Genomic DNA, 13115 nt, shown 5'->3' on the forward strand with positions numbered 1-13115 from the left:
GGTTTGCTTGGAAGATACCGCACGAAGTGCCTATATGGTTAAGCGGAGATGTCATCAGAAAAAAAAAACTCGCATAACCACAACCATTACGCTTGCATCAGAGCCCATCTGTACACCTGTATTTCGCCCGTTTCATTCTAGAAATTCAGCCAACGTTTCATCCCTTGCTTTGCAGTTCGATATACTTCTTACCAAACTTGCCTTCCGTTTTCATGATATGCAAATATGTCCGATATTGGCGTCTATTCCAAAAGGTCGTCTTGAAGAGACCCTGCAGCGTTTTGATTTTATCTACCTCGTTCTTATGATTGCCGGTCTGTTCAACTGTTCGGCGAAGGTTATCTACTTCCACAGCTAGCGTGGGCATCATTTTGACCAGGTTCGAAACGTTCCGGCTGTCGTAATCCTTCGCATACTTTAGGAACTGCTCAATCACCTGGAACCGGTGACCCTTTGCCTTGAACATGCCCGCTATCTCAAAGAGGCGCCGCTTGTCGATCGTTTGCCATGTTTTAGAATCGATGGTGAAGATTTCCGTGATGAAATGGGTATAGTAGGGTGGATATTTGTTTGCGATCCAAACATTGAAATCGAGCTCTTGCTTTTGGAGCTGACTGCGCAATACTTTCAGTACAGCTTCGTACGGTGGTGTGAAGTAATCTTTCTTGTCTTTCTCTGTGGTAAAGACGGCCAACGAGTCTGCGGCATACAGCAGAGAGACGTAAGAACTGTTGAGGTTATTTCGACGCAGGAATACTACGAGAGCTTTGTACAGTTCCACGCGTACGTTCTTGACCGGCAAAGCACGTGCAAACTCGAGCACATGCAACACGATCACCTCGTTAACACCGCTTGGGTTAGTCTGGATTTCGTCCAGTATCCGTTCCGCCTTCCAGTCGTCCTTCAACGTGACATACAGCAGCAGTGCATCCTGAATACGGCCCGCCTCAATGCTGTAGATTAAAAGCTTGAGGTTGAGCTCTTCTATCAGCTTCGTGGGAACTTGCGTAATACGCTCTGCGTCAAACATGAGTGTGTGGGAGGCATGTGACTTCACGATATTATCGAATAGAAAGACATGATCTCCTTGCCAGTAGTCGATGCGGGCATGAAAATATTCCCGCTCGTTTAGCCGTTGCGTAGCTTTGATGCGACACGTTTCGTGCACTTTCACGTAAGCCTTCTCGATCTGCTCACCGTTGCAGGCGACCAGCGGTTGGCACGGTATCGGTGGCGCTTCAAGGATGGCACCCGCTTCGGACAGACATGAGTTCTTTGCTAGAGTTGGTGATCGCTCACTTACCGCGGGTTCGTCACAGTTGTGCATCGAGGCAAGTAGAAGCACTGCTGCCCATAGTGTTGCAACCTGTGAAACCATCGTGGAAACTAGTGTATCGTGATGGTTGGCTCATATATTCTTATAAGCCGTCAGCAGGTGTGCACATTTACCTCAGGCAAATGATCTGCACTCGTTTAAGTTGATGGATGTAGAGTAATTAATCTTCTCTTGGTCGAGTCAGAGTGGGTTGTTTCTAGACCGGAGAAGAATCACTTTACATTCGAAGATCTCGAAAGAGGTTCACTCTATGTCGGAATGGCCCCAGTTACAGGAAGCTGTTGTTTTACTGTCAAGATTGATAGTCACTAATATGCTTCGCCAAATAAATCATTTATATCTTTCAAAACAAAATCTGTTCCAACAATATCTTACGCTGCATCGTGTATAAAACCTGCGCAAGATTCACTTCCGGATGTATCACACTGTAAACAGAAGTTGCACAATGACGCCCCTGATCGTAAGTCTTGTTTTGTGCGCCCTTAGGCTGAGCAGCGTAACCGGCCAGCCAGGCGATTATCCCGAGTCAACCGATCAGCTGGACGCCTGCGGTCAGCACTACAAGGACCTGTTGGCCGCTTCCACCGCCTGGCACGAGAAGAGCTGCAACGGTACGACCAAACGTGCGGCTTGCGTAGTTCCGGAGCACGAGAAAGAATATCTGGAGCTGAAGCAGCGCTGTAAAAAGGCGCACGATGAGCGCAATGCAAAGGCGAACGAAATTTACGAGAAGCTGCCGAAGTACATCTCAGAAATGAATTTGCGTGTCAATCTACTGAAAGAATCGCTCCGGCAGGATCTTCCCAACCTGCAAGCCATGGTGAACGAGCAGAAGAGCTTGCTGGAGGCGGCCTGGAAGTATGGTGCTCAGCTTCAGCGTGAGCTGTTGCTTACCAGCATGGAATCGAACCGTATGCAGCGTGCGCTGCTGCTTCACTCTTTGCTGGTGAACGTTTCGCTGCCGGAGATGATGCAGGAAAGCTACAAGTACCACGGTGGCAATAGTCGGATGGTGGCTCGGATGTTGAAGTTTGCCCGAAAGCTTCCGTTGGCGGACGAGCGGGTCGAGGTGTACAAGGAGCTGGCGCAACTGATGAAGTCAAACAACCATAATGATCGCTTCCCGGCTATTATCTTCTCGAATGACGTGAAGGAGCTTCAGGATCGCTACAAACCCGACCATGCCGAGTACGAGGGTAAGGTTGTGGCACGCTGGCAGGCCCAGCTTCTAGCGGGCAACTTCAACGAGGCTCTAATGTTCGCGAAGGACTATCCGGAGTACTATGCGCGCATTGAGAAGGACCTATACTCGGTGCTTAAGAACCAATGGTCGGTGGATGCCTTCAACCGGATGATTTACCTTCCCAACAATCTACCAAACGCTGGGCAGCGTGTTCGGGCCTTCCGTAGCGTGCTCGACTCATTGCTGGCGAATCAAACGAAGCAACGAAACGATGCGTTCCTGATGCGATTGGCAAACGAGCTGACAAAACTGGAATCAACGCTCGAGGGAAGCAATGAGGCAACAAGAAATTCGCTGAACGAAGCCAAGAATGTGTTCCAGCAGTTTGCGTACACGCGCGATTTCTCTGCCTACGCAGAGCTGTACAAGATTTTCAGGGTTGCGCTCTAGATCTAGCGCATCTTTCAGCATTGTGCTCCGAATAAATCGAACTTAAAGGGTTTTCAAGAATGCGTGTGCCGTGTGCGCTCGGGAATTGCAAAATGCTATCTGAGTGTGTGTTTCTTGTTGTGAAAAGCAAATGAAAGGAGATACATGATGACCTCAGCCCCTCCAGCTACGTATTTCGTCGGAAGTTACCAAGCAGGATTTGTTGGAGGCAAATCGACTACCGATCAAAACTTTGCTCTACATTCAGTAGTATGGATTCCCTTGGAAGCTGATATGGCTGCTCAGGATCACTATGGACGGCAGGGGACTGGACTCTTCTGTTTGTTGTTCAACATCGCTCTGGGAAATCTGGCTATGCCTGCGGGACGGGCTCAACCTCCGCAGCTGAAAAGCAAGAAGAAGTCCTTGCTTCTTTTTTGAAAAACTTGTTTTGCTTTTCAGCTTTTTAAGGATGCATTTTGGTGACACCTCAAACACTTCATACACCGTGCTGTGCGAATAGAGATTTTTTTTAACGCTAGATTACTTAAAGATTGTGCCGCTGAATATCTAGCGCCTTAATGTATGCAAACAGTTTTGTTAAAATTGCTTCTTTAAACAGGTTTACAGTGTATTAGGGGGCCTTTTTTACAACTTGACGGTTAGTGCTCCCGGAAATTGTGACGCTCTTGTTGAGGTGACTTACAATTTATACATTTATGTTGCTCCGTAAAACCCTTGCCAACACTTTCCCTCCCCCCGTCAAAGATGTTTCATTGTGGCACATGTAGCAATATTTCAAACATCTCTTTTGTGTACACCAGCAAACGATGACACCTTCAGGACAGGCAGCTTTACCAGTCAAATCAGCCGAAAAAGTGACACTACGGTTTTCATCAGGAACCATGAGCTGGCGCTTATTTCACGCGGTGGCGAGGGAGTTTTCGATTCGTCATGCTCGAGCATTCAGCGTTCGCTAGCGTTTCTAGCGCTTTTACAATGCTTGGCTTTAAATTGCGTTAGCGTGAAGCTGTTTCATAGCTCAACTTAATTAAAATTACATTCATTGGAATTAAAGTCGAACTCGTCTGGTAACCAGACGAGATGGCTCCAAGTTTATTGGAGACAGAGAGAGAGAGAGAGAGAGAGAGAGAGAGAGAGAGAGAAAGAGAGTAAAGAAACAAAGCAAAACACTTACTGACGGCGACGTCCACGTCCAAGCGGCTCCAATTCGATTTATGATTTGTGACTGTGTGGAACAGTGGGAAAAGGGTTTCCATCTACTAAACATTTCTTATCGTTTTGTTTGGGGCAGTATCGCTCGAAATGCTCCGCCGTCTCAGCAGCAGCTCATTTTATACGGACAGGGAAACCTCTATTCTTGTCGCCAGCATAAAGCTTTCATTCCGGCAACAAACTGTGCAACTGTGCATGTCTCGTTTGGAGCATAATTTTAGCAGGGTTTTTGTGAAGGCCAAATTAAAAAGACGGTTTGCTACCTGGTCTCGATTGCCTCAAGCACATCTTGTTATTTCTTTTCCTGTGTGTGTGTGTGCCAAGGGGTGGGAGATGATTTCGTTTTTTGTTTGTGCTTGTTGTTGCTGTTGCTTTCCATCTCTTGTACGACATGATAGTATTCAAGACCGGTTCGTTTAGAGGACCCGATGCTGTTCGGGCCTCTCGGTAGCTTAAATGCCGGTCGGTAGGAAAAGTCAACAGTCTTCATCTGGTGGAAGGTGGACGAAATGATCCGGTGGGTTGTTTGCGGATGCTCTTTTGTTTCCGTTTTCTCTATCTGCCTCTATTCCAGCCTCCTAAGTGCTCTCCACATGTACACACACACACACACACACCTATCGTGACTTGCGTACAGCATGGTTTTGATGAGGCTTCATCAACGAGGCTCGAGGCGAGAAAATTACCGACATTTTGCCACCGTGACGACACGGTTGTCCCTCGCATTCACTCCCTAGCACCACTACTCCTCTCTTCGCTTTTTCTCTCTCTATTTATTGCCAAAATGACAACGGTGAAGGATCTATCTGGTACGCTACTGGTGTCTTATCAGCTATCAGTCACCTGAGACCATGATGGGATGACTGCCGCCAAGAAAGATTCCATTAAAAGTGACTACATTCAGCGGAGTGGAGGCATTTTTCGGACACCCACCCATCCCCGCATGGGAAAGCAGACCCCGCGGAAAGGAGAAGTTAATTATTGACGCCTCGCTGGCGAACCGACCCTTCCCACTGCTAAAGCACACACGCACACCCACTCACACACACACAATGAGTGATAATTAAAATGGTTCCAGCAAAGCTCGGATACGGCTAGAAGGCTTGCTTTTCGATCGTGCCATGCCGGAGCACACCGGCATTCATCTGCCGCCAAGCGAAAAACATTCGAAACTGTCTTTTAACGGGATACGGTGGATCCACGGTGGATTCACGGCGGATATGTCTTATGCCGCTTTATACTACTGCTACTATCAACCAACGGCCAGAGGAATTCGAGTTGCGAGTTGCGAAATGGTTGCTTGTATTTTGAAATTCATTTCGCATCTTCTGTGGCGTAAAATTTTATGGACAAACACAAAACCCCAACAAGCCGCTGTGGGTCCACCCCCGAGTAAACAGACCGTGCCTGGACAGGGACGCTTAAATTAAAACGCTGCCCGGGCGAGCGATAGATAAGAGCTTCCCGGTGTCGATACTTATGCTGGGAGGGTTGATGTATTTTTCTTTTTTTTTTTTAGAGAAATCATTGTGTGTAAGGTTTTGTTGAAGTTGGGGAAAATTTTCCTGCTGCGTTTTAGCAGATGTCTTGCGTACGAAGAAAAAATGTTTCGTGAAGTTGAAAAAGTGTTTGAGAAAGTTATATTGCTTGGAGGATTGCATAGCTTTAGGCGTTTCGGGTTTATATTTTTCTTTCTATTCTAATGATAACGTACCGTTAAGGTTTCGAAGACTTTAATGGCACATTTCGCCTTTCAGTATGCAATTCTCATGGCATTGAATAACAGGGTGTACCTAGCCAATCCAATATTTATTTACGCGTCTTAAACCCACAACTGGGGTTCGTCATTTTTATTCGGGCAAGTACAAAGCAGAGATCGCTTTCTAGGTTTGGAGAAAATCCAACCAAAAATTTAAAAAGCGTTTTAGAATGCAATTTTTAATCTGCGAACCGCATGCTCCAGGGAATCAAATTTACTTATTTCTTTGATTCATTTGTAACATTTTCGAAATGTGAGTTGAAAGCAAGGTTCAGTTGATGTCTGATGGTAAAAGAATACGAGAGCATGCAGCATACCAACTGATAACGAGAAGTTAAAAAAGCTCCTTAAAAATCAGATCATCCTAGGATTGCATAGATTTAGGGATTTAATCATAATTGCTTATTTTTACTTGTTTCGCCTCGCTTCCATTCGGTAAAGTTGTCCATTATTGTGAATAGTAGTCAAGTTTGGAATAATTTTCTCGCACGTTGCCCCTAGCAGTATGCAATCCACAGAACACTAAGCTGGTAATAACAGTTTCAAGTGTATTTTCACCGGAATAGTAATTATAAAGTCGTATTTATGGATGAAACCGAAGAACTGTAAACACATTTCCCAAGCACTCTAAGCAACAAAAGCGCCAGAAAAATAAAGTTTCATTTTCGTGCAAAAGTTAACGCTACTCGAACTCGGACTGGACTCAGCCGAACCAAACGCACGCGAGATGAGAAAGACTAATATGCTGCTATTCCTTATCTCGCTCGTCTGATGCACCACCTGATGTGAAGCTGATACTTCATTCCATCGTCACACGATAACGGTTGTGAGATTCACAGTGCGGGAAAGCGAGTGATAGAGGGAAAGCAAAAAAAAAAAAAAACAAAACATCAGCAGCTTCCAGTATGGTCGTCACCTAACCGACCGTATCGACCGTAGACAGTACCAGCGCCCGGAAATGCAGACAGGCCGGAAATGCAGATGCACCATGTAAAGAGAGAGAGAGAGAGAGAGGACCTTGAGAGCGGGCGGTTGGTTGACAATGAAGAAGGACGAAATACGTTGAAAACAGTAATGTCCATTATGGATGGTGGTGGTGGTGTGTGTGTGTGCGTTTTTTTTTCTCGTTGTTGTTTTGTTCCGCTACTCAGAAGAGCAACATACGTCGCCCGGGGTTTTTTTTTTATTTTATTTATCACATCCCTTTTCATGTTAGCTGTCTGTTCAGCGTGAGACGAAACGGGATGGAACAAAAAACAAATAGCTTGCGCTAGCGTTCTGCTGTCCTGTGGCGGCTGGTGGCGCGAATGAAGCTTTTACTCTTTGCATTGGCTCGTCGATCCAATCGGTAGTCTAGCCGACATACTGTGGTGATGATGGTGGGGGCCGGTGTCATGTTGAATGGAATTTTTATGCATTCCTGGCATTCTGGACTAGACCACCGTCGCATGCTCACAAAACACACCCACAGACACACGAGCGTGGAATCAGCTGCAGTGGGAAGAATAGAATGTCACGAGCAATATGGAGCGAAACGGGAAGGAAAAACTGGAGAAAAAGAAGAAGAAAAAAAACGCATGTGTCCGAACGAAGAAAAGCAAAGTGGCCTTGCACGGTGATGCAGCCAGGACGCTGCACGGGAAGAGCATACATGAAAGTAATTACTATTGTGTTAAAGTTTACGCTCCGTACGTTCGTGTTCGTTAGCACTTCGTCTCGACGTCACGGCTGTTGCCCGTGGACGCCCTTTATACCGATTTCCAAGGCCATCGCGAACAGATGCTAGGAGCTGCTTTCCACCCTTGTCCCTTTTGCCGGCGTACCGATGGTTTCGATCCGGTACAATTTGCCGGCGACAAAGACCAATTGTTTCGCATACACCACCGTAGTGCCGACGTTGGACCAGAACAAGCAGCAGCCAATGGGAGCAGAATATAGCGCAGAGGGAAAAGTATTATGAACAATGTTTCGCAATTAATTTTCCAACCTCCAACGCTCTTTTTTTTTTTTTTTGCTTGCTTGTTGCCCTCGGTCTGATGATCGTGTCAGACAGAGCGGCTTTAAATGAAACAAATTCGAAATAAATGCCTTTCATGAGTGCGGTCGTGATTGAGGGGGTGGGAAGGAGGCGGGCTCTCCAAAAAAAAAATAAATAAAGCTCTCCAAAATAAAGCTCTCCAAAACGCGTTCTCATCATCTCGAATGGTAGTGTAAAACAGCCCGTAAAACAAATTGTCCAGCCGATTGCATAACTTTGGGCGACTGTTAAATGTAGGGTGCATACGTTTAATGTGCATTAGTTTTTTTTTGCTGCTACTATTTTATTCTTCACGAGCATACTGTACTCATCGACACAATCTGGTGCTTACCCAATAGAATGGAGCATACATTAAAACACACACCCCTAAAACTATGCAATCAGTACCGAACGAAACGATGTTGTCAAGAGCGTTGTTAATAGCGTGTCTGTCCAAATGGGTTATCGTTTGCAAATAGTCATCGGTGTGGTTTGAAACTACGATTTACCCATTGGAACTATCTATTCAAAAAATAAAACCTCCTCCCGAAAAAAACAAAACCCTAGCAGTGCGAAAAAACCCTCCTAGAGCTCGCCCTCTCCAGTAAGCCCATCAGGATTTTCGTTGAGGTAAGCCTCACTGCATAGGTAAGCCTCAGCACTAGTTAGCCCTCGGTCCTGACGTGACTTATCAGCCCGTCCATTTATGACCCCGTAGGGACATTGCCGAGCATTTCCTTCTACGACCGTCAGCAAAACCTTCGGCGACAACATAGCTCTTAGAGCACACCGGATTATGGGGCAATTCGGACAAATTGAAACGCATACACACATCGTTTCGACATCGAGTGGTACAGTTCGGTCGGAGATAAGGAAAACTAAATTGAGCAGCAAGCTCTGGCAACCACCTGCACTCCTAGAGACACGGAGCCACCAACACACCGGAAGGGGCACACGGCGGTAGACAAGGCGTAGGAGAGATGAGATGTGTTACGATGTTACGACCCTGTGTGTTACGGGTTCAAGGGAGTACGTGGTACCAAGGTGGACGGTCACAACAGGGAGCCGTTAGTGTTCTGGTTGCACGTTCCAATTCCCACATTCCAATCGACCATAAGGAGGAAAATGGCTAGTGGCACAGGCCGGTTGTAAGGGTTTTTTGTTGTTTCCGTTTATGCACCAGCTTAATATGATTATTATCTGCTCCAATCTGGGTGTTCGAGTTATAGAGCCGAGTACTTGGACTGGACCGATTTCCTAGGCGTTACACCACCGCGCGTCTATTTAACGTGCATGTGTTTGGAAATACATGAAAAGCAAGCCGAGAATCGAATTCAAGGAGGTGTATATGAGTGTGTGTATGTGTTTTGCTCAATTTTTTTTTCTATCAAACTGAAGAATATTGGGCTTTTTTCACTGTTCCTGTTTGCTTCAGCAAAGCTTACTTCAGCAGAATTATTGAGTGGCTTGTTTAATCCAGTGACTAGGCGGTGTTTGTGTGTTTGCTTTATATCTGCGAATCAATCGAGGTGAATTGAGCTTGGTTGGTTGACTGAGTTCGCTTGAGCATTAATGGCTCTAAAATGCCGTAGGATTCCAACAGGTGCAGGATACCTTCAGGATTCTAATGCACAGTTCCTAATCTAATACCTAATAATAGCTAGCTGTATATATATCTGCCCGAAAATCCAGATTCTCAGAATCCAGATATATGGTAGAAAAGGTTGAGCGTAATGTTTCCCCTTAAGAGTAACTTTTAATGAAAGTCCTCGTTGCAAGGACGTCACAATACCACGGACACCGAGTCATTGTGACAGTACTGGCTGGTGAAAAATATCACCTCCTTAACGCGAACTTCACGCGAATCCGTTATCATTATCCGGTTCGAGGTTGTGAAGTTGTGCAGCGCGAGTCCTAGAGCCAAAATGGCATGGGCCGGCAAAAAAAAAGTTATGTAGGTCCTTATCATTGTTGGACGTTAGCGTGATGTGATGTGGGAGGTGTTTTGTTTCGCGTCGGGGTGGCACACACACACACACACACACACACACACACACACACACACACACACACACACACACAAAACTAGTACCACATTCAACCGTCTTGGCTACACGCGAAAAGACAACGACTTCCCAGCGAAAATGAAAGGTAATGAATAATTTATACGCTGGTGCACACCAGATGGCGCTGGCGTACGGAGGGGTAAGGTTATTGATGCTTCGTGTACATGCTTACGGCATTTACGGTTTCTTATTTTTTGCTCTTTAGCAGTGGTGTTTTTTTTGTGGTTGCTGTTGCTGGGCATGCCACACCAAATGTAACCCGTACGCCGGTAAGAGAAAAATGGCCTGCCGTGCATGACAAGTAACATTCGCGTCCATTTCCGTACCGGCGTGTACCGTGGTGGATCCTGTCTTTACATTTTACTTCGCCGAATCCGCTCCACCGTCTCGACGGTGCCATATTTTACAACCATGGTTCCTGGTTGGATAATGGGTGCATTGGATGGGTCCTAGTGTGTGTGCGTGCAGGCATGTGTAAGCTGATTACATTATTATTTTTATTATCATTATGATCATGAGGTGACGCGTACACGTGTACCCTCCCCGGTGTCTCGCTTCTTTTTTTTTCGGTAAGGGCTGAAGTGATTTGACGATGAGCGTGGCACGAGCGAGCGCGACTTCTTACATTTATCTCTTTACCCTTTCCACATCTTGTGCGCAGAGGTAGAGTGCAGATGCTGGTTTACGGCACTTTCTTTTCTCATTTCGCGCACTAGAACGAGCGCGTGGAACTACGGTCGAAACTTACTTACCGAGTGGCTGCAGTAAGGCACCGTCACTGCTGCCGCCATCGGCCGACCTCCCCTTTCCCCAGCGTAATGTCATTTCTCACTGGCAAAGAGGCAAAATAATTGGATTCTGTCAATCTTCACCGTACACCTCCGCCCGCACCAACTCCGCCACCAAAAGAGGCGCACCAAAACATTCACTATCGCCGTCCCGGCACTTCGGCCAAGAATGGCCGAACCATTGCGGCCTGGCATATGTAAGAATCCAGCGGAAACGAGAAACACGAGCAAACAGCATCAACTTCAGCTACCGAATATGGTGAAACAGAGGGCAAAAGCAACAGCAACCCAAGAGCAACAACAACAAAAAAAGTGCAATCACGCGTACAGGACCGCTTTCCAATATCCACGCAACGTGGAAAGGGCCCACAAGGGAGAGAACGCCAAGCGAACGAAGCTGATGGGATCGCAGCTTAACCCGGGCATCGCGGGTGAGGATTTAAGAAAGTTCTTGCTCAGTTACCGTCCCATTTCATCGTCGTTCCCTTGTTGCTCACTCGGTCCCTCCACTGGTGCACCTGCTCCGGTGACGGAGCTACTTTTGTGTGTGTGTGTTCACTTTACTTTGACTCGTTTCTCGCGAGCAAAACTTTACCAATCTCGCGCAACTAAGCCCGCACTTGGTAGATTTATTCAATTAATGTTTCCTCATGATGTGACCATTTCGCTTGGGAGCGAGAGGATTTCTCTCTCTCTCTCTCTCTCTCTCTCTCTCTCTCACTGACGTGCTTTCTTCCACTTTATCGTTAGAAAGCAGGGATGAGTATCGGGAAATTAGCTCACCATATCATCGTCGAACGTCAGCACTGGCCGGCTCAGATCGTGATCGAGTGCTGGTGAGTTGGGGACGAAAAGTTTCGAGCAGCTGAGCTGAGATTGCGACTTTCCCTTCGCAAGGGGCGTAGACTATCGGTTCCCAGGGAAAATGGGAAGTGATTGATTTCATCGCTTCATTCATTTCATAATTTTTTCCACCTTTATTCGTGGCGAAAGTTTCCGCTTGGCAAGTAAGCTGTTAGTAAAGGTTCAGTCATAGCCGTTGGTTGCTGGGAAGGCAGCTAGCGTACTTCGTGGCGGAAAGCGCAATACGCACACAGCAACGCCTGGCGGTATGCGATTTGCACGACATAAATGCTATATTATGCTTTTGTGAGTGATGCGCTCAGGCGCATCATAATGATTGATCCGATTTGGAGTCAGTTGGAAGCAGATTTTCAGCAGCAATTTTTTTTCTCCTCACGCATTGTTTGGCATTTTATTCACAACTACACTGTCATACTGTAATTAGGTTGTGATAGCGTAGGAGAAGAGAGAAGGAAACGTGGACACGAATCGAAACGATATGACAAAGCTAATTTATGTTATGAGGTAAGCACCTCATGCTCTGTGTGTTCGCCTCGCTCTGCGTCGCGCATAGTCAGCCGATGTAATGCGGGCTGCCGCCTTTCCGGAGCGCCGTCAAATCGTATCGAGCTGATTAGTCATCATCGTTTGCGGAAATCGTGCGTACAGCTGTGTTATTTTTTGCTGTTTGTTTGGCTACACGTTCATTAACTTTGTGCAAAGTTTTCCGGCCCGCATTCGAACAACACAGGCTGCCGATCTGCCAAACGCATCAACACATATGTGCAGACCAAAATGAAAAAAGAAAAATCGCAAAGATGAGTGGAAAAAAATAATAATCAAGTTTCACTCGCTTTGTTCAGCGACGGAGCATGAAGAAAGGAGAAAAGAGAGCGAAAGCGCTTCAAGAACAGACTTCATTTGAACCGTTAATATTGAGGCTTGAGGGCCTGTGGATACAGATGGATGCAAATTGAGTCGGCAAAACCCCACATCAACGCACGCATTTTAGTGGCATTGTTAGCGTGTTCGTACCTCAAGCCGCACGGTTGATAAGATGTTCCCGGCCAGGGTCGAAGAATCGAATGTTCCGCTCCGCGTCAGAGCAGTGATCCACACGTCCAAGAAACTTCCCCGTTCACTTACCTGTGTAGAGCAATGAGAAGAAGGAGAAAAGAAGAGGAGTGTGAGAAATGTGTTGTATATATCATTAGTGATGCTATTGTATATATTTCTAGCCTCGATCCGGAAAGGACACCAGGACACACGGAAACCTCCCAGAAACTCAGAACCGTTGTCTGTGTCCGATTTGCATGCATGCCGATCGGAAGTGATTTTCACAGCAGTGCTGGTGGAGAGGGAGCGAGGGAGGGAGGGGGGGGGCATGGGATCACACGACCCGTTTCATTTAATGTCTTTCAGTGATGCTCATCTCCGTTCCGGGTGAGTTCTTGCCAA

The 13115-nt window shown here is 46.5% G+C and overlaps 6 protein-coding genes across 6 annotated transcripts in view; 2 read left to right on the forward strand and 4 right to left on the reverse strand.

Annotated features, from left to right (window-relative positions):
• The window catches only part of LOC126558163 (uncharacterized), a 481612-nt gene that overhangs the window by 236096 nt on the left and 232401 nt on the right, over window positions 1-13115 (reverse strand). The window lies entirely within an intron of this gene.
• Window positions 1-13115, reverse strand: part of LOC126561177 (uncharacterized) — a 408397-nt gene that overhangs the window by 90180 nt on the left and 305102 nt on the right. The window lies entirely within an intron of this gene.
• Window positions 1-13115, forward strand: part of LOC126561015 (succinate dehydrogenase [ubiquinone] cytochrome b small subunit, mitochondrial) — a 156751-nt gene that overhangs the window by 88886 nt on the left and 54750 nt on the right. The window lies entirely within an intron of this gene.
• Window positions 1-13115, reverse strand: part of LOC126556385 (alpha-2Da adrenergic receptor) — a 104736-nt gene that overhangs the window by 16247 nt on the left and 75374 nt on the right. The window lies entirely within an intron of this gene.
• On the reverse strand, window positions 158-1378 carry LOC126558205 (uncharacterized). The gene has a single exon (XM_050214176.1). The coding sequence runs from the start codon at window positions 1376-1378 to the stop codon at window positions 158-160; it is 1221 nt and encodes a 406-aa protein (XP_050070133.1).
• On the forward strand, window positions 1752-2969 carry LOC126558236 (uncharacterized). The gene has a single exon (XM_050214210.1). The coding sequence runs from the start codon at window positions 1752-1754 to the stop codon at window positions 2967-2969; it is 1218 nt and encodes a 405-aa protein (XP_050070167.1).

The sequence above is a fragment of the Anopheles maculipalpis genome, chromosome X (assembly GCF_943734695.1).
Source record: "Anopheles maculipalpis chromosome X, idAnoMacuDA_375_x, whole genome shotgun sequence".
Taxonomy (NCBI): domain Eukaryota; kingdom Metazoa; phylum Arthropoda; class Insecta; order Diptera; family Culicidae; genus Anopheles; species Anopheles maculipalpis.